At 48.7% G+C, this 21,971-nt stretch overlaps 1 protein-coding gene across 7 annotated transcripts in view; it reads right to left on the bottom strand.

Annotated features, from left to right (window-relative positions):
* Positions 1-222: 222 nt before the first annotated feature.
* Positions 223-21,971, bottom strand: part of RNF213 (ring finger protein 213) — a 136,064-nt gene continuing 114,315 nt past the window's right edge. For 5 of the 7 annotated variants that reach the window (XM_008956536.5, XM_003831141.6, XM_055101595.2 and 2 more), the window contains 19 exons: positions 20,915-21,046; positions 19,625-19,735; positions 18,959-19,201; positions 18,539-18,620; positions 17,712-17,746; positions 15,793-15,887; positions 14,524-14,680; positions 13,784-13,964; positions 12,441-12,532; positions 11,580-11,831; positions 10,343-10,475; positions 9,893-9,976; positions 9,085-9,265; positions 8,624-8,825; positions 6,851-6,928; positions 6,160-6,354; positions 5,610-5,699; positions 5,331-5,515; positions 223-2,183 (listed from right to left, as the gene is read on the bottom strand). In XM_008956536.5, the coding sequence (XP_008954784.4) occupies positions 2,030-2,183; positions 5,331-5,515; positions 5,610-5,699; positions 6,160-6,354; positions 6,851-6,928; positions 8,624-8,825; positions 9,085-9,265; positions 9,893-9,976; positions 10,343-10,475; positions 11,580-11,831; positions 12,441-12,532; positions 13,784-13,964; positions 14,524-14,680; positions 15,793-15,887; positions 17,712-17,746; positions 18,539-18,620; positions 18,959-19,201; positions 19,625-19,735; positions 20,915-21,046 (2,682 nt within the window). In that variant the 3' untranslated portion in view covers positions 223-2,029. Of the gene's footprint in view, positions 2,184-5,330; positions 5,516-5,609; positions 5,700-6,159; positions 6,355-6,850; positions 6,929-8,623; positions 8,826-9,084; positions 9,266-9,892; positions 9,977-10,342; positions 11,452-11,579; positions 11,832-12,440; positions 12,533-13,783; positions 13,965-14,523; positions 14,681-15,788; positions 15,888-17,711; positions 17,747-18,538; positions 18,621-18,958; positions 19,202-19,624; positions 19,736-20,914; positions 21,047-21,971 lie in introns of those variants that run through there. The other 2 variants (XM_008956539.5, XM_063599454.1) reach the window with 2 other exon arrangements.

Genomic DNA, 21,971 nt, shown 5'->3' with positions numbered 1-21,971 from the left:
AGCTCCACTGTGGAGTCGCCAGGCTGCTGTCATTTTGTCCAGAGGAAAAGTCTACCATCTCGCATGTGAAGGCAGAGCATGTTTTCTGTGTGCACAGTCTGAACATACTACTTCATGGGTGCTTCTAAAGGACATTTCCACAAAGAACACGAACGATTCCCAAAAGCCTAGCTGATGTCTATGTGCCATAAATAGAAGCTCTGCCCCCAGAGAGAAGAGTTCTTTAGCAGCGAAACTCCAGTTTATTAAGACAGGTGTGACAAGTAAAATAAAATTCTTTTTTTTTTTTTTTTGCCTCTGCTAGGCCAGTATATTTCTGTACAAACAAGATAATGCAAGATTTGACAGTTAAGGCTTTGAAGCACAGCACACAAAATGAAACAATTTAAAACCCCTTCATAAAAATGGGAAAAATTCCCAGGCCAAAGGGAAAAAAAAGCCTTCACAGAAAGAGACTGACACTCGACTCCCCCCTGCTGAGGTGTGGCCAGTGAGTCTGGGTGTGAGCTGCCACCTGACAGCCAGCTCTGAGGTATCAAAGGAGCTCCGAGTGCAAGTTGAAGACTTCAGCAAGCCAGCCCCCGGCCCCCACACCCGTTCATAGGCAGTCGGAATGCAGATCTCGGTGGCAGGTGGCTCTGCACAGTCCAGAGTGATAAAACAATCACAGATGACTAAATGCCAGGGACTGTGTGAAGTCAGTTACTGCCTGCAGTCTGGGTCACTCTGCCCTTCATCAGACACTGGTGGCACCATGACAGTGAGGAGAACGGAGCACAGTTCCTTCCGTGCCTCCTGCCGGCGCTGCTCAAGGTGTGCATGGCTGAGTCCTGGACAAGCATTTTGTATTTTTGTAGCTCTCACTCCTTAGGCCCAATTTCAAGTTAAGTCGTTAACTCATGTAGAATGAATATTAAGGATACTGCCTCTAACATATCAATAGCTGTGCTGAGCTGTCTAGGAAGAGAAATTAGTCCAGAGAGGTCCTAAGTATCAAAGCAAATTTTGTAAAGAAAAAAGGCAACACTTCAGTGAGAAAAGCAGCACAAGATCCGGGCTCGGGGACTCTTTTCCCTCTTTCCGAAACATAACTGGTTTTGTATGCGCTCTGAGTCCTAGTTTTTATGTCTTGGCTGAGAACCACAGAAAGGACTAGATATTCATACATGCGAGAGCACACTGAGACTGCATGTTTATTTGGCATAATGCTAGAAAAAAGTCCGCAAAGAACTGCCAGAACCAGGCCTGTGACCAAGTTTACAGTCATCTAGTTTCTCTTATAATTTCAAAATGTTAGATCAGAAGAATCTTTGGCGATTAATCCACTCTCCATTTTATGCGTGAGAAAACCAAGGCCCTGATGGTGTCCCTGGTCCAAGTCCAGTGCCTTTCACAATGAGGCTTTTGGCTCTTACCCCTTGAAGTGGGGCAGTGGCTCACTGTGAGGGGAGAGGGTCAGATCTTGTTAGTTTGATCTTAAGGCACTCACAAAATGCCCTGATTTTTCTTGTCTTTGTGAGAAGACAAAAAACAGTGGTAGTTTTTCACATCATCGCGGGAACCCAGAAATATATGTACAATACTCAGAATTTAAGGGAATGGAAGAAAGAAGGAAACGAGATTGTCTTTTGTGAGTACAGAATTAGAAGAAAAAAAAAGAGGGGTGGGCAGTGCCAGAGGCGAACGGGCACAGGTCATTACTGCGTGTGTGGCTGAGCTACAAGTCTCCTGGAATGTAAACAATGTTGGTTTATTTCCAATTTCATCTAATCTTCATTGTCATCTCCCAATGAACAGTACTCATAAAATGATGAGAAAGTTTCAGAACATGTATGTACATGGTTCAGAAACAGCTCGGCTTTCAAAAAGCTGTCAGCTCAGGTAGCACGCCTTGGTCTTGAATTCGGTGCTACGCTGACAGCTCTCCTTCTGAATGCAAAGGCACCAGTCCATGATCAAGTCCACGCCGCAGACGAGGAGAGAGGAGTCTTCTCTCCAAAGGCATCCAAAGATAGCTGAGGAAATAATTCTATCTCATTTCTCGATTCCATTTCAGCACAGCAGCTGTTTTCCACACTGAGACACAGCTGGCGAGCAGTATCTCTTCTGGGAACTGAGATGCCATTTCAGGAAGAATTTCACTTTCTTTAGTTTGCATGTAACTTACGAGAGTGTCTCTCAGGCTGAAAAACCAAAGAAGAAGAGAGCATTTAAAACAGTCTCCTCAGCATGGTGACTCACGTGTGTAAGCCCAGCACTGTGTGGCTCACGTGTGTAAGCCCAGCACTGTGGGAGGCTGAGGTGGGTGGGTCAGTGGAGGTCAGGAGTTCAAGACCAGCCTGGGCAACATGGCGAAACCCTGTCTCTAGCAAAAATACAAAAATTAGCTGGGCACGTGGTGGTGTATGCCTATAGTCCGAAGCTACTCAGGAGGCTGAGGTGGGAGGACCACTTGAGCCCAGGAGGTGGAGGCTACAGCGAGCTGAGATTGCACAACTGCACTCCAGCCTGGGCCACAGTGAGATCCTGTCTCAAAAAAAAAAAAAAGGCTCCCATATAACATAAGGGGACCAATCAGTCCCCTCATGTCACTTTTTCCCGTTGTCATCAGCAGAACCAAAATGCTCGTTAAGACATAAAATCCTAGGCCAGGCGCAATGGCTCACGCCTATAATCCTAGCACTTTGGGAGGCTGAGGCAGGTGGATCACTTGAAGTCAGGAGTTCGAGACCAGCCTAGCCAACATGGAGAAACCCCGTCTCTAGTAAAAATACAAAAATTAGCCAGGCGTGGCGGCGGGTGCCTGTAATCCCAGCTACTCGGGAGGCTGAGGCAGGAAAATCACTTGAACCCAGGAAGTGGAGCTTGCAGTGAGCCGAGATTGCACCACTGCACTCCAGCCTGGGCGACAGAACGAGAAAAAAAAAAAAAACCCAGAAATCCCCAGGAGCAGTTTAAGGTCAATGACCTGAGCTCCTGAACTGGGACTAGCATCCTGGGTTCAAGGCTCTGGTGCCTGACTGCTGCTTCCCACATGCAGTACACAAACACGACAGAAGCCCACGGAGCAAGCCCTGTGCTGGCCCCTTCACATGACTTTAGGCCCTCTAGCAAGGTGATGTTTATTTACAGGGTTGCATAAACAGGCCTCACCATTCAAAAAACCTTGTATTCTATTACATGTTTCACATTAACAAAGACTGGAAATTCTCTAGGAAAGGGATCTTTTTTATCTACATGAAAAGCACAGGCTAGTAAAGACTTGTTGAAAAAGTTGAAAGAACATAAATGTATTTAGTATATGCCACATAGCATAATGGAAGAAGATAGCAAATAGGAAACATATTGGTGAGGAAGAGTGGAGTTTGATGATCTAGTCAGGAAAACACCAAGTTAAATCCTTACTTTACACCGAAACATAAACTGGTGAATACAACAAGTATGTGAAAGCACAAGAAGGGAGAGGACAGGCCGGGCGCGGTGGCTCACGCCTGTAATCCTAGCACTTTGGGAGGCCGAGACGGGCAGATCACTTGAGGTCAGGAGATTGAGACCAGCCTGATCAACATGGTGAAACCCGTCTCTACTAAAAGTACAAAAAAATTAGCCGGGCAGGTGCATGCCTGTAGTCCCAGCTACTCGGGAGGCTGAGGCAGGAGAATCGCTTGAACCCAGGAGGCAGAGGTTGCAGTGAGCTAAGATCACACCATTGCACTCTAGCCTAGATGACACAGCAAGACTCCATCTCAAAAAAAAAAAAAAAAAAAGGCTAGTTTATAATCCTGGGATAAGGAAGATCCTAGTAAGTGTTTTTGTATAGAGACCCTTTATAGGAAAATTCTGTCAGATTTGACTTCATAAAATTAAAGGCTGAAATAGAGCACTGTGGCACACGGCAGAGAAGATGAACCCCTGTTCTATGCAAAGAGCTCTCACAACCATTACGGAGACAAAGCGCAAAAGAAAAAGATATTAAGAGGTAATTTAGGCTGGGTGTGGTGGCCAAAGCTTGTGAATCACTTGAGGTCAGGAGCTCGAGACCAGCCTGGCCAACGTGGAGAAACCCCGTCTCTGTACTAAAATAGAAAAAATTAGCTGGGCGTGGTGGTTGGCACCTGTAATCCCAGCTACTAGGGAGGCTAAGGCAGGAGAATCGATTGGACCCAGAAGGCAGCGGTTGCAGTAAGCCAAGATTGCGCCACTGTACTCCAGCTTGGGTGAGAGTGAGACACAGTCTCAAAAAATAAAAAATAAAGGCAATTCACAGGATGACATACAAATGGGTGATAAATATAAAAAACATGTTCAGCCTCATGGTAAATGGGGAAATACAAGTGAAAATGAGATACCATTTTGGCCTTTAGATTGGCAACTATGTAAAAGATGGATAATATCCAATGTTGAGTATTCTCATACACTCTTTATACATTGGTATAGCTTTTTCTATTCTTTTGTTTGTTTGTTTTTGAGATGAAGTCTCCCTCTGTTGCCCAGGCTGGAGTGCAGTGGTGCGATCTCAGCTCACTGCAATCTCCACCTCCCAGGTTAAAGCAATTCTCCTGCCTCAGCCTCCTGAGTAGGTGGGACTGCAGGCGTGTACCACCATGCCTGGCTAATTTTTGTATTTTTAGTAGAAACAGAGTTTCACCAGTTGGCCAGGCTGGTCTTGAACTCCTGACCTCAGGTGATCCACCCACCTCGGCCTCCCAAAGTGCTGGGATTACAGGGTAAGCCTCCACACCCGGCCTAGGATAGCTTTTTCTATCAAATTTAAAATGTACCTCTCTTTGACATAGTCCACTTGTTAAAATTAGAATATATGACTTTTAGGCTGGGTGTAGTGGCTCACGCCTTTTCATTCTAGCACTTTGAGAGGCCAAAGCGGGCAGATCATTTCAGGCCAGGAGTTCGAGACCAGCCTGGCCAACACAGTGAAACTCTGTCTCTACTAAAAATACAAAAAGTAGCCAGGCGTGGTGGTACACGCCTGTAGTCCCAGCTATTTGGGAAGCTGAGGCATGAGACTCGCTTGAACCGGGGAGGCAGAGGTTGCAGTGAGCCAAGGTTGCAGTGAGTTGAGATTACTCCACTGCACTCCAGCCTGGGTAACAGGGCAAGACTCTTGTCTGAAAAACACTTGTGTAATTGCTTAAAGAAAACCCAGTAGAGATTAAAACCAAAAAGCCAGTCCTCAGGTGCCCTGGTAATGGCAAAAAGCAGGAAATGGGATCCTGTGGTAAGAAAAGAACTATTTTTGTGTCTACAGAAGATCACAGGAGAGACAGCACAACATTGTGTCTGCCCCGCCCCACAGGTGTGCAAATCCATACCTCCACTGAGGGCGGAAGCGCTCCTCGGTTTGGGTTTGGGGGTTCTTTAGTTTCAAGATTATCATTTCGTGCAGCTCTAGCAGGAAGGCGTCTAGGCCAATCTGATTTAGGAATGTGCTGAGGAGCTTAGCATTTTCCGGGCTCAGATCCGCTTTGTACCTTGAACTGATTTCCCCAAATGGCTCCTAAAACGACGGAAGAGCAAATGAAGCATTAAAGCCTGCAGGGAGAAGGGAGCGCAGTCCCTCTGTCCAGCAGAGAGGAAGAGACCAGACTTACTTTGTGCAGCCGCAGCAGCTGTTCAGACTTATGAGCAGACAGGAACTGCCAGAGGGCAATGGTGTGTTTTAACTGGCATCTGTTTAAGGCCTGCAGAAGGAATAGAATTCCTGAGTGGGGGCTGAGGTCTCACACCCCCACTCATGTCGTGCACCAGGGAGCCTGAGTGCTCTCCACACAGGCATTCTTCTCTTCGTTCTGCCCTGTACTAATGTGATCTCCCTCCTTGTGAAGGCCATCTCTGTCCTATCTACCAGTTCCCTCCTGCGGCACCTCACAGTCCGCTCACATCACGCTGTTTGCAGGGGCCTCATGTACTCAGTCACATTTGGGCTCTATCTAGACTGCTGGCATTTCTAGCGCGTGTCTGTCTCTACTGTCCCTGGTGTGTCCTGTTTATGCTGGACTGACTGGGTGAGCAGTTGTTCTTGTCTCCCCATCCTTTTCAGGAGCGCCTAGAGTGGCACTCCTTGAATGCTCCTATCCCTCGCGGGAAGCAGGAGACCAGGGTGAGGGGCTGTGCTGATTTCCTTTTCGGTGTGAGACCCACCTTTAACACGTGAATCGTCTGATCACCCATTTGCAGGATGTCTTGAGTATACACATTCAGCTGCATGTTTGGATCCCCACCAGCTGTGCTCAGAAACCCCAGAGTGACTTCTACGACAGACAGCACTTCACAGGCATCGCTGTAGGACTGCAGCTGTCCACTGATGGCACTAATGACCGAGCTGGGGAGGGAGTCCTGGGAAATGAAAAGCAGGAGAGGGATGTCTGTGGGCTGGGTTTCTGGCGTCTCACCACCTGGTAAGAGAGCCGAGCCCCTTCACTGCCCAAGCCACATGCGGGGCCGACTCTCTAACAGCTGACACTTGGGCGCACGGTGTGCAGGCAGTTCCTGGAGGCCATGGAGACACACAGGTCTACCTATCAGTACCCGCATGCGGAGAGCAGGGACAAATCGGTTCCATGGACTTTCCGCTTCAGCAGGCATGGCCATGACATCATTCCTAAGAATCAAACCCACAAGATGTCAATCTGCTTTTACTCTACAAGAAAACTTGCTGATTTGCTGTCTTGCTTGCTCTCTGTAAGGGCGCCCCCTGGGGTCCTCAGGGAGGCCGCAGAAACTGTGGCTCACAGCAAACACCCGGGGCAAGGCTGGAGTAGGCCTAACATGGAGGGAAACACACTGAGAAGGCAGAAAGCCCCGTGCACAGGATCAGGTTTATCGGGATCACCTGTGCCATTTTGTTCTTGATGTCCATAAAGAGATGTTCATAGTTCCAGTCGTGTCTGTACACCAGAGTGGGTATTCCCTAAATTGGGAAAGAAAAAAGTTTTTAAAAATTAAATCCATCGTGGACATTTCCAGCAGATGACAAACAGAATCTGCAGCCGGAAAACTGCAGCGTAGTGCCGCGCTGCCCAGTGTATCCCTTGGCTAAGAGCACCCCTCTGTGTCATTAACCCACCATCTATGGAAATAGTAACACAACCGGGAATCCAGCAGAGTCCTCACAGCCAATTACATGACAAGACATTGTCACATCATCGTGGCCTGCTTCGCCACAGGAGGCGCTAGGGCAACAGGTATTTGTGCATATCCCATTCAGCCACTAAAGGCACAGACCATGCACAGGCAGTCACTCTGCCAGAGGAAATGGCTGTGAGAATGAATTAAAAACAGCCTTTGGGAGGCAGAGACGGGCAGATCACGAGGTCAAGAGATCGAGACCATCCTGGCTAACATGGTGAAACCCCGTCTCTACTAAAAATACAAAAAAATTAGCCGGGCGTGGTGGCGGGCGCCTGTAGTCCCAGCTACTCGGGAGGCTGAGGCAGGAGAATGGCATGAGTGAACCCCGGAGGTGGAGCTTGCAGCAAGCTGAGATTGCGCCAGTGCAATCCAGCCTGGGTGACAGAGCGAGACTCCGTCTCAAAAAAAAAAAAAATCCGTGGGCTCTCACAGTTCCTGGCCCAGTTGCGGGTGGTACCGTACATAAGTACAGTAGATATGACTGCAGCTGGAAGGAACAAGTGTGTCCAGTGAAGGAAAAGAGATGGGAAAGTGCCTGCTGTGGGCTCCAGTGCATGAGGTCACGGGATGCAGTTCAGGGAAATGGGCTAAGTGGCTGGAGGCAGGGCTGGAAGGTTGGGCTGGGCCGAGCTACAGGGCCTCCCATACCAGACAACAGAGTGTCGGCTTTATCCCATATGCCATGAGAGGCCAGGCAGGGCCATCCGGCACAGGATGAAGAGAGCCAGATGTGGGCTTTAGGCCGTGGACGGAAGAACCTGGAGGTGGGCACCAGTTAGGAGTGGCTACAGTCCAACGTACAGGATGCCTTTAACTACAGAGTGGGCTTTGGCAGTCAGGTGAGGACACACAGAAGGCACAGCTAATGGCATCTGCTGGCAGGTTACCCATGGAGGCTGAAGGAAGAGGGGCTGTGGGGGTGGTGGTGCCATTAACTGGTAGAATCAAGACCTCAACAGTCAGCTGGCTGCAGTGGCTCACGCCTATAATCCCAGCACTTTGGGAGGCCTAGGTGGGTGGATCCCTTGAGCCCAAGAGTTCGAGACCAGCCGGGCAACGTGGTGAAGCCCCATCTCTACCAAAAAATACGCAAATTAGCTGGGCATGGTGGTGCACACTTGTGATCTCAGCTGTTTGGGAAGCTGATGTGGGAGGATTGCTTGATCCCAGAGGTGGAGGCACCACTGCCCTGCAGCCTCGGTGACAGAGTGAGACCCTGTTTCAAAAAAAGACCTCAACAGTTCCTTGGGGGACTGAGGTGCAGATGGCCCTGCAGGAGAGGGCTCAGGAGAGCCCTGCGGCCCGGAGACACAGGTGGCGTGGTGGCCTCGGGAGCTGCAGGTGTGAGGGAGGAGATACAGACCAGACTGCAGGGTGAGGTGCTGCTTCCCTCTCGCGAGAAACACACCAAGGGCTGCTTGTTCACAACAGACACACCAACCAAATGAGCAGCAGTGGCAAGAGTCAGCCCTACCTTGAGGCTCAGCTGGGGCTTGCCCTGGAGGAAGCGGCTGACGATCTGCCGCTGAATCTTCTCCAGATCGAACTCCTGCACGGTCTCTCTGCCTTCCTCCACCTGGTACTGGCAGTTGGAGAGAATCAGTGGAGTCAGGTCCCGCTCCACTTCATAACTGATGACATGCAGGTCAGTGACCTCGGCGGCATCCACGGAATAGCTGAGGGGCAGAAAGACAGCGCTCAGCGTCCAGGCCGGGCATGCGGGCCGAGGGCTCTACGTTGCAGGGAGCGGGCTCCTATTTCTCACAGTTGGAGCAGCGGAAAACCCTACCCAAGTATGGGGCGGGTCGCTGGTGGGGGCGGCTGAAGGAGTGAGTGTCTGTTAGGGAAGGGGCTGAAGCTTGCTTGTGTCTGCCCCACTGGGCTTAGGGACTCTGGGCTGAGCAGGCACCACTTCCTGGTGGCTCGTGCACAAACCTGTTGTTTTCCTCGGAGAGTTTTTCCACGGCGTAGACAATTTCATTGTGTAGGCGAATCAAGTAGCTGACGAGAGCGGTAGCACAGAGGCCCAGGCCCTGTCGGCGTGGCAAGAGGATCTCAAACTCAGTGTCCAGATCCAAGTCAGTGCTGCAGTAGTTTTTGGGTAGCTTGATCTCACCTTTAAACGACAGGGTTATGCTTAAGCAGAGAGGAGTTCCAACTCCTCACAGAATCTAGGCGTGGGGAGGAGGGATGCAGAAGCCATCAGCTCCACACACAGCCGGGAGCCAGGTCTCGGTTCTGCCCCATCTCATATGCTGATAGAGTTTCAAATGCTTTCAGCTCCCTTTTGATGCCATATTTAGGGACTGAAGAGTACTGAGGGTTTATTTTCCTGACACATTATTTTACTTATCCAGACACCACCATCAAAAGAGACACAAGTTAAGCGTTAACAGTGCTGGCCGGGCGCAGTGGCTCGCGCTTGTAATCCTAGCACTTTGGGAGGCCGAGGCAGGTGGATTGCCTGAGCTTGGGAGTTTGAGACCGGCCTGGGCAACATGGTGAAACCCTGTCTCTACGAGGGGCTGAGGCAGGAGAATTGCTTGAATCCGGGAGGCAGAGGTTGCAGTGAGCCGAGATGGTGCCACTGCACTCCAGCCTGGCGACAGAGCAAGACTCCATCTCAAAAACAAACAAACAGTGCTGGGTGTTGACAGGGATGGGCCGAGTCAGGCTGACGAGAAGAGCTTTCAGACTAGGCTCTCCTGGAATGCTTAGTGGTACAGGGGGACAGGACGCTAACCGTTCGTCTCAAGTGATCTCCTCAGTTTGTTCCATGTCGACAGAAAGACTGTGATCCTGTTGTGAAGCAGCTGCCTCAACCCATCTGTTGAACAGAATACTTGGTAAGAACCGTATGATAGCAACCCCCTGAAAGGGCCAAACCACCCTAGTTACATGCTCTGCCGAGAGCCCATCTTTGCTGCTTTGTGCAGTCACAAGCATGTCTGAGGTGCTGTTTGAAGGAGTGAGCCGAGTTTGAGGAGCTAGAGAGGGAGGTGCTTTTCAGCTGTGGTGAAAGCTTCTAATATGTTTTTGGGGTTCAAGCACCCTTCACCGCATGGTAAGGGCTTAGGCTATAGAGCACCCATCAGCGCCTCCTCCCCTCCGCCCCACCCTGTTCCCCTATGCAGTGATCCTTTCGAACCGCCAAATGCGGGACAGTCCTGGTCCTGTCAGAGCAGAGCCACACCTGAGCTGTGCTTGCTGAGGAAGCCTCTGATGGAGCTGTATTCAACTTGCTGGACGTTCTGGAACTGCTTCACTAGATCCCTTTGCAAGGCCAAAATCTCAGGCAGGAACTTTACCAGCCTCAGCTCTGCTTCCTGGAGAAGGGAAGACCACCCGGTAACAATTTTTATTTACCTAAAAAATGTTATTGGGGATACAGACTTTGAGACTGGCTGCGAGACTTGTATTTGTAGCTTAATCTGATCAGTGTCATTTCCTGTGATGCAGCGTGGAGCTTGAAAACGGGAAAAGTTCTTCCCACAAGTTCTTCCCACAAGTCTACAGACAGTGCAGTGTGCTAGAAATGGAGGGCGGCGAAGAGGGAGCCCAGCCTCTATGGAGCTGACGCATCAGCTGCATCCATCAAAGGCTGATGAAGGAAATCTGTCCCTTGGGCCCATGTAACTGGCTGGGTACGGAGAGAAGCTGCTGAAAGAAGAGACCCAGAGCTTAGGCAGCGAGGGCTGGCCTTATTCCTGGGTGTCCTTCCGAAGACCTAGGATCTAAGCATCTTCGACGTAGTGAAACTGCATCTCAGAGAGAGGCCACAGTATTGACAGGAAGTCCTTCCTGTCATTGTGAACTCATACTCCTCAACTGACCAACAGAAGTTTCCAAATCGTCTTCATCCTTGCTAGACAGCAAATAATAGTCCATGGAGAGAAATGTTGAGACAAGTGCAAATGGATGAAAGTTAGGAAAGTATATTTCTAATTCCAACAGCTGTGGCCAGTACACTTGACTGCTCCCCAGTACCCCAGCACCGCCGGCACACACCCACTCACTCCCGTCTTCCACGTACGCCTCGATGCTTAGGCACAGGGAGGAGTTTTGTTTGATCTGCCCATGCTCCAGCATTGTGGACAGAGAGGAACAGAGCGGCTGGGAAAGAGCTGCATCCTTTTCTGTCTGGCTGAGTGATGAGGGGAGGTCCTCTCCTGGCCTCCAGCTTCCCCACAGGTCACTGCTAATCCCAACGTGGGTGTGTATTTCGTCTGTGACTTTACGCTTCTGGCAGTTGTACTGTTTGATATGTATGAAGATCTCTAGCCCTGAGTCTTCTGCTACATCCTATTCAAAATCAAAGCACTGAAATAGTCTGTTAAGAATGATTATACTACGTAAAAGCCCAGGGCCTTCAGGCCTGCTGGGGAACTCTGCACCGAAAAAGGGAGGGAGCCACAGTAAGCCAGACATACCTTCTGCAGGAAATGCCAGAGGATGGGCACTCTTTCTTTGCCATTTTTCTGTTCCACAATGTGCTGGAGGTACTCAACTGTAATTCTTTTCCTGCAGCTCCAAATCTTAGAGCAATGGACCACACTTTTCCGGGGCAGGTGGGGCAGGAAGGTCACTGGGTCACCATATATTATTTTGGCCACAGGGTTAGAGCTGATACGCTTATCTTGGCTGATGAGATTATTCATGATGGGAAGGGTTTTATCTAGATGCTGGATGGAGAAAATGAAAAAAAAATTCTGGAAGTGAGGTATTGCTACAAACAGATTGTAACACCCAGTAACTCCACCAGTGGGTGTCTGCATATTAGGGCGTTTGTCCCCTGCTCTGAGCATGTAATCAGGTATTCCCTTTGATCTTCTAATTTCAGTGTTGTTTGTTTATAGATGTATGTCTCCCCAAACAGAATGAGATTCAGAAACCTATATTTCTCTTACTAACATTCTGGCTGCTAGATGAGTAATTAATTAATCTATGATTGTCAGTTCATTTTTAATGGGTATATATGTGATAGTTTATTTCTCTACCTCGTACATTACATTCTGCTGTAAAAAGTAATGGAGAGAAAAACACTGCCTGCACTTGCTGGATTCCCAGGAATTCCTCGGACTGACTTCATGACCAGCTGCAGGAGGGAAGAGCACTTGGGGACAGGAGGAGGATGGAGTGACTCGAGGTGGGGAGCATTGGAATCTGGGGCTCAGTCAAAGGCTCTTGCTGGCACCGCTACGAGGGGCAACAGGCAAGGAGCATTCAGCAGACGCAGGGACCCTTCCTTTCTGGACCGAGGAGCAACCCAGCTGTCAGCACTTACTGCTTACCTCCAGTTCAGGAGAAATCACAGCTGCGATTTCCTTTTCCCAGTTGTTCCTCATTTCTTTAGTTGACAATTCTGTGTCAAAATTTAAAAGCCCTACAAAAAAACTCCAAATGTGTAGGTTACCCAAGGCACAAAGAACACAGCAGTCTGCGTATAATAAACCCTAAATAAGTGTTTAATAGAAATAACACTCGTTTTGAGGTAATAGCTTTCTAAATTAATCTAAGTATTTTAAAGTAGTTCCTGTTGTTACCACCAACTTAATGACCTTTTGAAGATAACATCAATCTCTAAAAAGTCCTCTATCCTACATAATTGTAATCTTAGACCCATTTTGAAAAAAATTACTGAAAGAACAGAACTTGAGCTCAATAGTAAGAGTGGCCCAGGCTACCGCCAGCCGTCTCAGCTGCTGCCACCCAAACCCTGAGGCAGACCACACAGATGTGGAGTGCTGCAGGAACTGTCCACCTGCTTCCAGGATTCTGTCATTTCATCAGTGTGACTCTGGGTGCGCTCACTTTGCTGAAATCCCACCAGAATAAGAGGCTTAAAATAAAATCAGATTGTTCAAAATGGAAAATAAATAGGAATGCCAGTTTCAGGCAAAGAAGTACCTGAGGTGGGAGCAGATTTTCTTGTCATGGGGCAGGACTTCTTCTTGCTATTATTGTTATTATTTTAAATTAACATTGTCCTCACAATGGTCATTGTGATTTTTGCAGATTAGCAAAAGAAAATCACTCTTAATTCCACCACTCACAGATAACCATATAACCATTTTACTAAGTTGTCTTACAGACCTTTTCTTTCTGTATGGATTTAAATTTTTAAAATAGAAAGTTAGCTCAGTGAATACAATATTTTATAGCTTTTTTTTTTTAACATAACTGTGCAGATATAAACATTTAATAAATCAGCACACAACTGTGATGGTGATTGATCCTTTGACATGCACGCTCTGTGTGGACGACACGTGCTCCCAGCATGGTAGGGGAATGACCTATGGGGCTGACTTCGGAACTGAAGACTTCCCATATATGCACACTGAACACTTGTGTGCAGATGCTCCCGAATACCGCAGGTCTTAGCCAGGCAGGGGTGAATGGAGGGAACAGAGCAGCTCCTTCCAGCCTCTGGGCAAGCAGAGTGCTTCCTTTTTCCAGCCCCAGGCATCGCCTTCCCTAGACACGGTTTTCTCTCTGTGTGTTCTCTCATTCTTTCCAGCAACAGCACAGACAGAGCTCAGACTGGCTGTGTGTGGGGTGGCCCACAAGACAGCGAGCCTGCTTGCGCTGCCGTTGTGCTGTGTGATCCCCGCCCAGCCCTTGCCCCTTTCCTCACTTCTGCTAGAGAGCTGGTGCTGCTCTTGGAGAAGCCTGCGCAGGACGAGGTGGACCACGCCGATGGTCTCGTCGGCACTGTGTCCCAGCATCTTGGCCAACTGCTCCAGGTCCTTCAGGATGTGCTGCTGCAGAAAGCCTTTTGGATCCCTCGCAGGAGGCTTAATGATGTTTATCAGAGCCTGTGGGGGCAACGGAACAGAGCGTTCAGCAGGGATCTGGTTTGTAGAGAAGATGGTGAGCCTGGTAGAGGCCATTGGGAGTGGAGCACCAGCATAGAGGCGGAAGGCGGTTTCTAAGATGAAAACGGCAGAGTGATCCAGGTGAAAGGAAGGCTAGCAAGCGGACCGGCTGCTGGCTTTTCTGTTGTTACAGTGAGATAAAGAATTTTCAGATTGTACCGTTGGCCATCTTGGTTATGCAGTGTGCTCTTTCTTCCCTAGCTACAATGAAGACACAGGTAAAATAATGAAGATGTCAGCCTCTCTACTCCCAGATGTGGACCAAAGACACAGAGTGTTAATTTGAAGTGGATTCTGTATAATCTGGGGAGTAGTTCCCCCCATACCATCATATGCCACAGGGGGAAACATGAAGATGTATAACTTGGATATTACTTTGTAGACTAATTATCTCCAAAACGCATAGATGGCAGCTAGGACTCGAGACAAAAGGACTCCCTGGGAAGAAGCGAAAGCAGGTTCTTCACTGAGCACATTGTTTGGCAGCACTGGGTTATACCTGGGGACTCTGGGAAGCTCCCAGAAGCAGAGCCAAGTGAGTGAGTAGCCGGATAAGGAGGAAGACCACTGGGGGCAGCCCTCGGTCACATGTCACCACGTCTCTCCGCTGCGGGTTGCCCAGCACATGGCCGGTCTGCGTTCTGTCTGCCTTGTCTCTGGAAAGAACGAGAGAACACAAGACAGAGGCTGAGGCTGGCCGCTTTGGCGCGCTGTACATTCTCAGCACTTGGAGTGAGGCTTACGGCTGAGAAGAGAGTTATGTGAAGAGTACTTGCTGTTCCACAAAGCCTGGACCATGTTCCTAAGAGTCTCTCTCATGACAGACTCGCCTTTCCGGCGGACCAGACCCCACCGCATTCTCAGCGTCAGGTGGCTGCGCTGTGTGGTGTTGATGCTGATCCCCGGGCAGGGTGTTAGGACGCAGGCCTGGACCCGTCTTTTCCACTGAAGTCTTTGTCAGGAGAGGAGCGGCTGGGCTAAGAACAGCTAGAGTTTGGGAGGACAGTCGGCATCCCATGGGTGTCCATATTGTTCTCATCTCCCCAAAGGAAAAACCGGGATCTAAAGTCCGGCAGAGAGGAGATGCAGCATGGCCGATGCTCTCAGTGGCAAAACTATTAGAGGATGGAGGACACTGTGACAGTTTCTGGAGATAACATGAAAGTATTTTAAGCTGTGACTGCAGGGAACAGTCAGAATGTGAGGCCCCCACGCAGGTCCCACTCACTCTCTGAAAGGAGCGTTTAGAACCACATTCATCTCAGCATGGGATTGTGGGATCGGATTTGTACCTGGATTCTGAAGTCTGGTATTTCATAAGACTATGTCTCCTTCATTTTTCTCAAAAAATAAAAAATGGAGAAAGCTAAGATTGCTGGCAAGTGAGATGGCATCTGCTGAGACAGACGGATGCCCAGGTTTTGGTCCTGCAGACATAGATGTCCTCGTGAATTAGATCATCTGTTTATGTCATGCATATTTCTACAGAAGGTGCACCCAAGGCCCAAAAGGAAGACACCTGTATTCATATTAACAGCTGTTAATGGGTAGCCTGCTTTGCGTTTCAGGGCCCAGGGAGCCAACAACAGATCAGATGCCTCCCTGCTGTGTGACTCCTGGGACTTTGGCATTGGTATTCAATATGACACAGGTCCACATGTACTGGAGTAATTAGTACTATCTTGAGTATCACTTTATCAGCTGGAATAAAAACAGCCCAACACCCCAAGGTTTGAGTACTTAGGAAATAGAATCCTGACTCACATACTTGACCAGATGAAAGCCGTCCCGAGGTTTGTGGTCAATGCCTCCAATCGGCGCATGGCAGTCAATGCAGATGCTCTGTTCCATCGGCCTGCCACACTAGGGTGAAGACAGGGCACTAGAACCACTTCTGGAGCAGTACCATTTTATGCACAAATGCCATCATGCAAATGAACACCTCCTTATCACTGGCGGACGTGAGCACCCTCAGATTGTCTGTCCCAGTGTGTGCTTGTTTCGGGTGGGTGGAGAACCCACGGGAACAGGGTAGGTACTCACTAATGTTGCACGTGGGCAAACGGGAACTGTTTTTTAAATAAGTGAGACAATTTAAGCTTTATTCCCAGAGTGACACTTTATAGACAAATATATAAAATTCAACCTTCCTTTCTTGTATTCAGCACTTTTTCCATCCCTCCATCTATCACACTAGCCTGTGGCACTTCATGATCTAATACCAAGAATACTAGAAGAGCTTCCAAACTGACTTCCTTATATCCATTTGGACTTTTTCATATATTAATTTTTATGAGACAGAGCCTTGCTCTGTCCTCCAGGCTGGAGTGCAGTGGCACCATCACGGCTCACTACAGCCTTGACCTCCCCAGGCTCAAGCAATCCTCCTAACCTTAGCCTCCCAAGTAGCTGGGACCACACACATGCACCACCATGCCCTGCTGATGCTTTGTGTTTTTTTGTAGAGACGGGGTTTCAACATGTTGCCCGGGCCAGTCTCAAACTCCTGGGCTCTAGCAATCCACCTGCCTCAGCCTCCCGAAGTGCTGGGATTACAGGTGTGACCTACCACACCTGGCTTGGACTTTTTTATTTAAAAAAATCTAATCACATAATCTACTTCCAAAGGCTCATTTTTCAAAATCAGATATTGTGCCACAATATACTGAGAGTCACGGCTGATAACACACCAAACCAGTTACAGAATTTCAGAGCTGGGAGCATTCTTGGATAGACTCTATTTCAACGTCCTCATTTCATGGACAAGGAAGTGATTGAAGCTCAGAAAAATGAAGTGTATGTAACAGTTTTTCTCCGTCCGTATCTCTTATATACATGATTAAATGACGTGTATCAGGCTGGGCACAGTGGCTCATAATCGCAACACTTTGGGAGGCCGAGGCGGGAGGATCGCTTGAGCCCAGGAGTTCAATGTTTATAGTGAGCTATGATCATGTCACTCTGCACTCCAGCCTGGGTGAGAGAGCCAGACATATCTCAACCAAGTAAGTAAGTAAGTAAGTAATACTAATAACTAACTACCACGTGTCAGCTCAACCCACCAGCCTCTTGCTCAGCAAGTACAGATACTGTGTATGGAGGGCTCTAGGCTAGATGCTTGGGAATCCAGAGAGGAATAATCAACAGTTCTTCCCCCATGGCACACAGCCTACACGTGGCATTTTCCTTTGGCATCTGGACCACACCACCTCTGAGGGCTAATAATGCAGCCTGTGGTCCAGGCAACACCTTGCCATTCTATCAAGACAAGGCTCACTGACCCCATGCTGCAGTGGCTAGAAAGAATGGCTAGCAGCAGTTCCCAACCAGTAGCAATTTTCTTTCCTAGGGGACCTTTGTCAATGTCTGGTTTTAGCTGTCACACTGGGAGGAGTGGGTGCTCCTGGCAGCCAGGGACTCGAGGTCAGGCATACTGCCAGACAGCCCGCAGTGCACAGGACAGCCCGCGCCGCACAGCCACGTCCACAGTGCTGAGGCTGAGAAGCCCTGGGCTAGAAACCCTTAGCGCCATTGGCGTTGCCCTGCTCAGAGCACCCTGGGCAGTCCTCGGTGAGCCTGTGCTCTCCTGGAAGGCCGAGAGCCTCACTCTCCTGACCCACGATCCCCCTCCTCCAACCCAGGAGTGCACGCCACCCCTCAAACCCTATCTTAAATACCAAGACTCACCTCTCCCACGGAGCAAGGATGGCCGTTGGGACAAGCTGTGAAGAGAACAGGACACACATTGGCTAATGAGGTTTCACCCAATGACCCACATTGAAAAGGGAAAGCTAACTCTCTACTCTCTGGCCCTGACCACAATATGAGAATGACTGTCCAGAGCATCCCACGCTAATTTGTTAAGTTACATGACACCTGCCTGAAGCTTAATAAATGTATGTTGTCAGTGAAAAATGTCTGAGTCTAATTTTATTTTATCAAGTAAAGAGCAATTAGAATATAGGCCCATACCAGGGGTACTTTTGGAGGCAAGGTGGACAGGATTCTAGACCTTCCTATTTTCTTTGATTTTTTTTTTTGTCATGAGCATATTTTATAACAACTTTAAAAACTAGTTTAAAAATATTTACTCAGGCAACAGCAAAATTTACATGTCATGGGTTATATGAGTCAGTCTCCCGGTTCTATATTTCATATATTTCAGAAGAGCTTTGTGTCAAAAACTTTGTTTTGTGGTGGGCCTTTGAATGCGTCTCTGATGTGGTTCCCAGTCCCTCCCTTCTCCCAAAATGGCATATTCCAGAGAACAGAAGTGCATCACAGAGGGCCTTTTCCACACGACAAAGAAATGAAATGGTTTGGATCATCTAGCCGGCGGAGTGCCAGCTCCTTCAAGCCATTCATCTTCTGCAGACGCCACCGGTAGAATGCAGGTGGTTTTGGACCCTGAGGCATAAACCACGTGGACCCCAAGTCGAACCCAATGCTTCATAGCATCTGGACACCCTTTGAAGCTCAAAGGAGTGTGGGGTCATCTAGACCCCAACACTTACTGTACCAGTGGACTCTCTCCAGACCCTTCCACCTCCGAGCTTGAGCCAGCAAGTCTTCAGGCATGGTTGGAAGAAAAGCATGCTGAAAAACAAGAAAACAGAGGCAGCTCTAGATAAGTGAGCTTGTCACCTGGGTGCTGCTGCTCAGCAGGAGGCCTAGAGGAAGAAAGGGAACTCTGCTTTCCTTCTGCTGGACTTCTCAAGCTGTCTGTGAAGAAAACAGAACAGCTCCCTGTGAAGTAACAAAGGGCAAGGCAAGTCTGTCACTATCTTGTGTGCTCAAGAATCAAGTGACACAAAGGCAGAGAACTGAGGAGATAAAGATGCTCAAGAGTTCCCACAGCTGCAGCTCGGTCTCTACAGTGACAAGCTCTGGGGGGTGTTCCAGTCAAGGCCGATGGAATTGTGGCCTACTCTTACCGCCATGGTGGCTGGGGAGAAGGCCAGATTCTTTAGGGGCCCCAAGAGTTCATTCTGTCCACACAGAAGGACGGCTGCAGCATGAATGGCCATTTCTGTCACCGTTCCGTCAAGGTTGCTGTCACTGGGCCCCGCCCTCAACAATGGCAGAGAATTGTCCACGAGCGATGTTGCAAAACGGCTGATATCAGGAGGTGAAAGGATCTTGCATTCGCCAATGAATTTGCTCACAGCTTCACGTTGCTGACAGGAAAAAAACTTAACATTAAGATGTATCAAAGAATATTGTGTGAATTGCTCTTAGGCATACACTGACACCAAATACACATCAAATATCAAGGTAAATATGGAGAAATCACCACCATTTGAGGGGGAAATTTTTCAGAGAAGAGAATTGTGCATATACAAACAGCATCCACATACGTAAGCATTAATTTTGATATTCTATTTTGTTAAACATTATCTTATGTTCTTGGCTTTAGTTTTCATTATAATTCTACAAGCTTTGGGTTAAACAGAAAATAGTTCCTCCACATAACAAGGTTGAAAACCTCTATCCTAGATAAAAAAACTATGACATGATTTGTGTTGATAACTTTCATTCTATTCAATAAAATCCCTCCAAATACTGAGACTTTGAACACAGCCCTGCAGGCGGTTACTCACCTCTGGCGTGGGGTGGAGGCTTGCATTGTGGGATCTGTACAAAATAGCCACTTCTCTAAACAGTGTTAACAGGAAGTAGGCTGACTGCTGGCTTTGGGGGGTCTTGCAGGCCTGCAAAATCAAGGGTATCAAGTAAGAATTTAAAAGCTCAACACATCTTTTTTTTTGAGATGGAGTCTTGCTCTGTCACCCAGGCTGGAGTGCAGTGGCATGATCTCGGCTCACTGCAACCTCTGCCTCTCGGGTTCAAGCGATTCTAACTCAGCCTCCCGAGTAGCTGGGACTACAGGCACACGCAACCATATCCGGCTAATTCTTTTTTTTTTTCTTTTAGTAGACACGGGGTTTCACCATGTTTGCCAGGCTGGTCTCAAACTCCTGACCTTGTGATCTGCATGCCTCGGCCTCCCAAAGTGCTAGGATTATAGGATAGACCCCTCCCCGCCCCGCACCGCCGCCTGCCAGATCTACCTAAGGGCCAGAGGCCCACGAAGTTTGCATGTGAAAAGAAACTTTTCACATGCCTCAGCCCTCAACCCACCAAAAGGGAAGGAGCCTTTTCCAGGCCTGGACACCTGGGGTCATGCCCCACATGGGCAGTCTTCTGGCGAGCAACTTTTGGGCTACAAAGTTCCTGAAATACTCTCAGATTAAACTCAACGCATATTTAGCAGCCAGCTTAATGACAGAAGCAACGGAATCACCATCTGTTCTTCTGACTCCTTCACTGGTCTTAGAAACTTTTCCTGAGCAGAAAGAGGATTTTCCATTTCCTCTTTTCCTGGCACAGGGACTCAAAAAGGAAGCAAGACCAGACCAATTTAAAGGTTAGATTCTAAAAACATCTTTATATTTTTTAACTTCCCACACTACACCAACATATGTATTTTTATTAAACACACATGCATATCTGAATTATGAATACATCTAGATATGAATTTTGCTATTAATAGTTGTGTCAGCATCTTTCTTAGACTGTTTTCCAGCAGGGTCTCAAAGGAAATAATGGGCATAAATCAAAAGGCGCTGCTGATGGACTTGGCAGATCAGCAAGACACAGCAAATCTGTCAACCCAGCTCAACTGTCGTAGCTGTCCTGTTCCAGCCACTGGTTCACGCACACTAGCCAGGTGCGCCCTGGAGGCTGTGGGCACGTGACTTCCAATACAGTGTCACGTGATGGGCCGCATCAGTGGTCCATCACCCTGCATCATTTGACATAAACCAGGGAACACGCAGGCTCCAAGGGATGCCACCTGGTATCAGAGAGAAGCCACGGGCCCACCCTACCTTCAGAGCAGTCTTAATGCCCAGTGGCTTGCACTCGAGGACAGCTTTGGCCACAGCATCACGGAGAGCCTTGTATTCATCGCCGTACACCAGGTACCTATCCATCTGGCCTGGGTGGTCCTGCTGCAGCCCCTGGAATACAGAGATTAGCTGGGGGTGAACAATGGGAGGAATGTCTTGCAAAGAACCGTCCGAACGGGTACAGGAACCAGGTGGTCGATCATTCGAGGTTTAAAGGCAGCCAAGCTGGGATTCCCCGACCTGGCCTGAGGCAGGACAGTCTGGTGCCCTCTTCGCAGGGAGCTTCCTCCTCAGTAGACGAAGAGGTGCAAGTGCAGGGAACGCCTGCCGACGGCAGCGCTACCTGGGGGAGGTGCTTGCTTCCTCCGTTGGCGGCGCACCGCACCACACCCGAGGCCGGGTGGCTCAAGTCATGTCAACTCTAAACCCCAGGTGGTAGTCAAACAGTGCCGGGGTTCTTAGTACCATTTTTGTATCCCCTGGACAATAAGAATTTGTTAATTTCTGGGTATCTGGAAAGGACCACTGAGAGGCCTTGAAGCCTCTTTTTTTTTTTTTTTTTGAGACGGAGTCTCGCTCTATCGCCCAGGCTGGAGTGCAGTGGTGCAATCTCGGCTCACTGCAACCACTGCCTCCCGGGTTCAAGCGATTCTCCTGCCTCAGCCTCCCGACTAGCTGGGATTACAAGCACCCACCATCATGTCCAGCTAATTTTTTTTTTTCTTTGAAGTAGACACAAGGTTTCACCATGTTGGCCAGGCTGGTCTTGACAAACTCCTGACCACAAGTGATCCGCCCGCCTCGGCCTCCCAAAGTGCTGGAATTACAGGTGTGAGCCACTGTGCCCAGCCTGGCCTTGAAGCCTCTTATGCAATTCTTCTATTCCTAGTTCTTGCTCTTGCCTGTCTCTGCCTGCCAGAGGTAGAAAGGTCGCACCTTGCAAGCTGAACTACGTTTAATTTGCTGAAAGCAAAGTCCACAAAAATATTCTACTTTCCTTGAGTGAAATTCAATTAGAAGTGATGCCTAATTAAAG

This window comes from Pan paniscus, chromosome 19 (genome assembly GCF_029289425.2).
Source record: "Pan paniscus chromosome 19, NHGRI_mPanPan1-v2.0_pri, whole genome shotgun sequence".
NCBI lineage: Eukaryota > Metazoa > Chordata > Mammalia > Primates > Hominidae > Pan > Pan paniscus.
The sequence above is the reverse complement of the archived record's forward strand: the minus strand, read 5'-3'. Positions and strand labels throughout refer to the sequence as shown.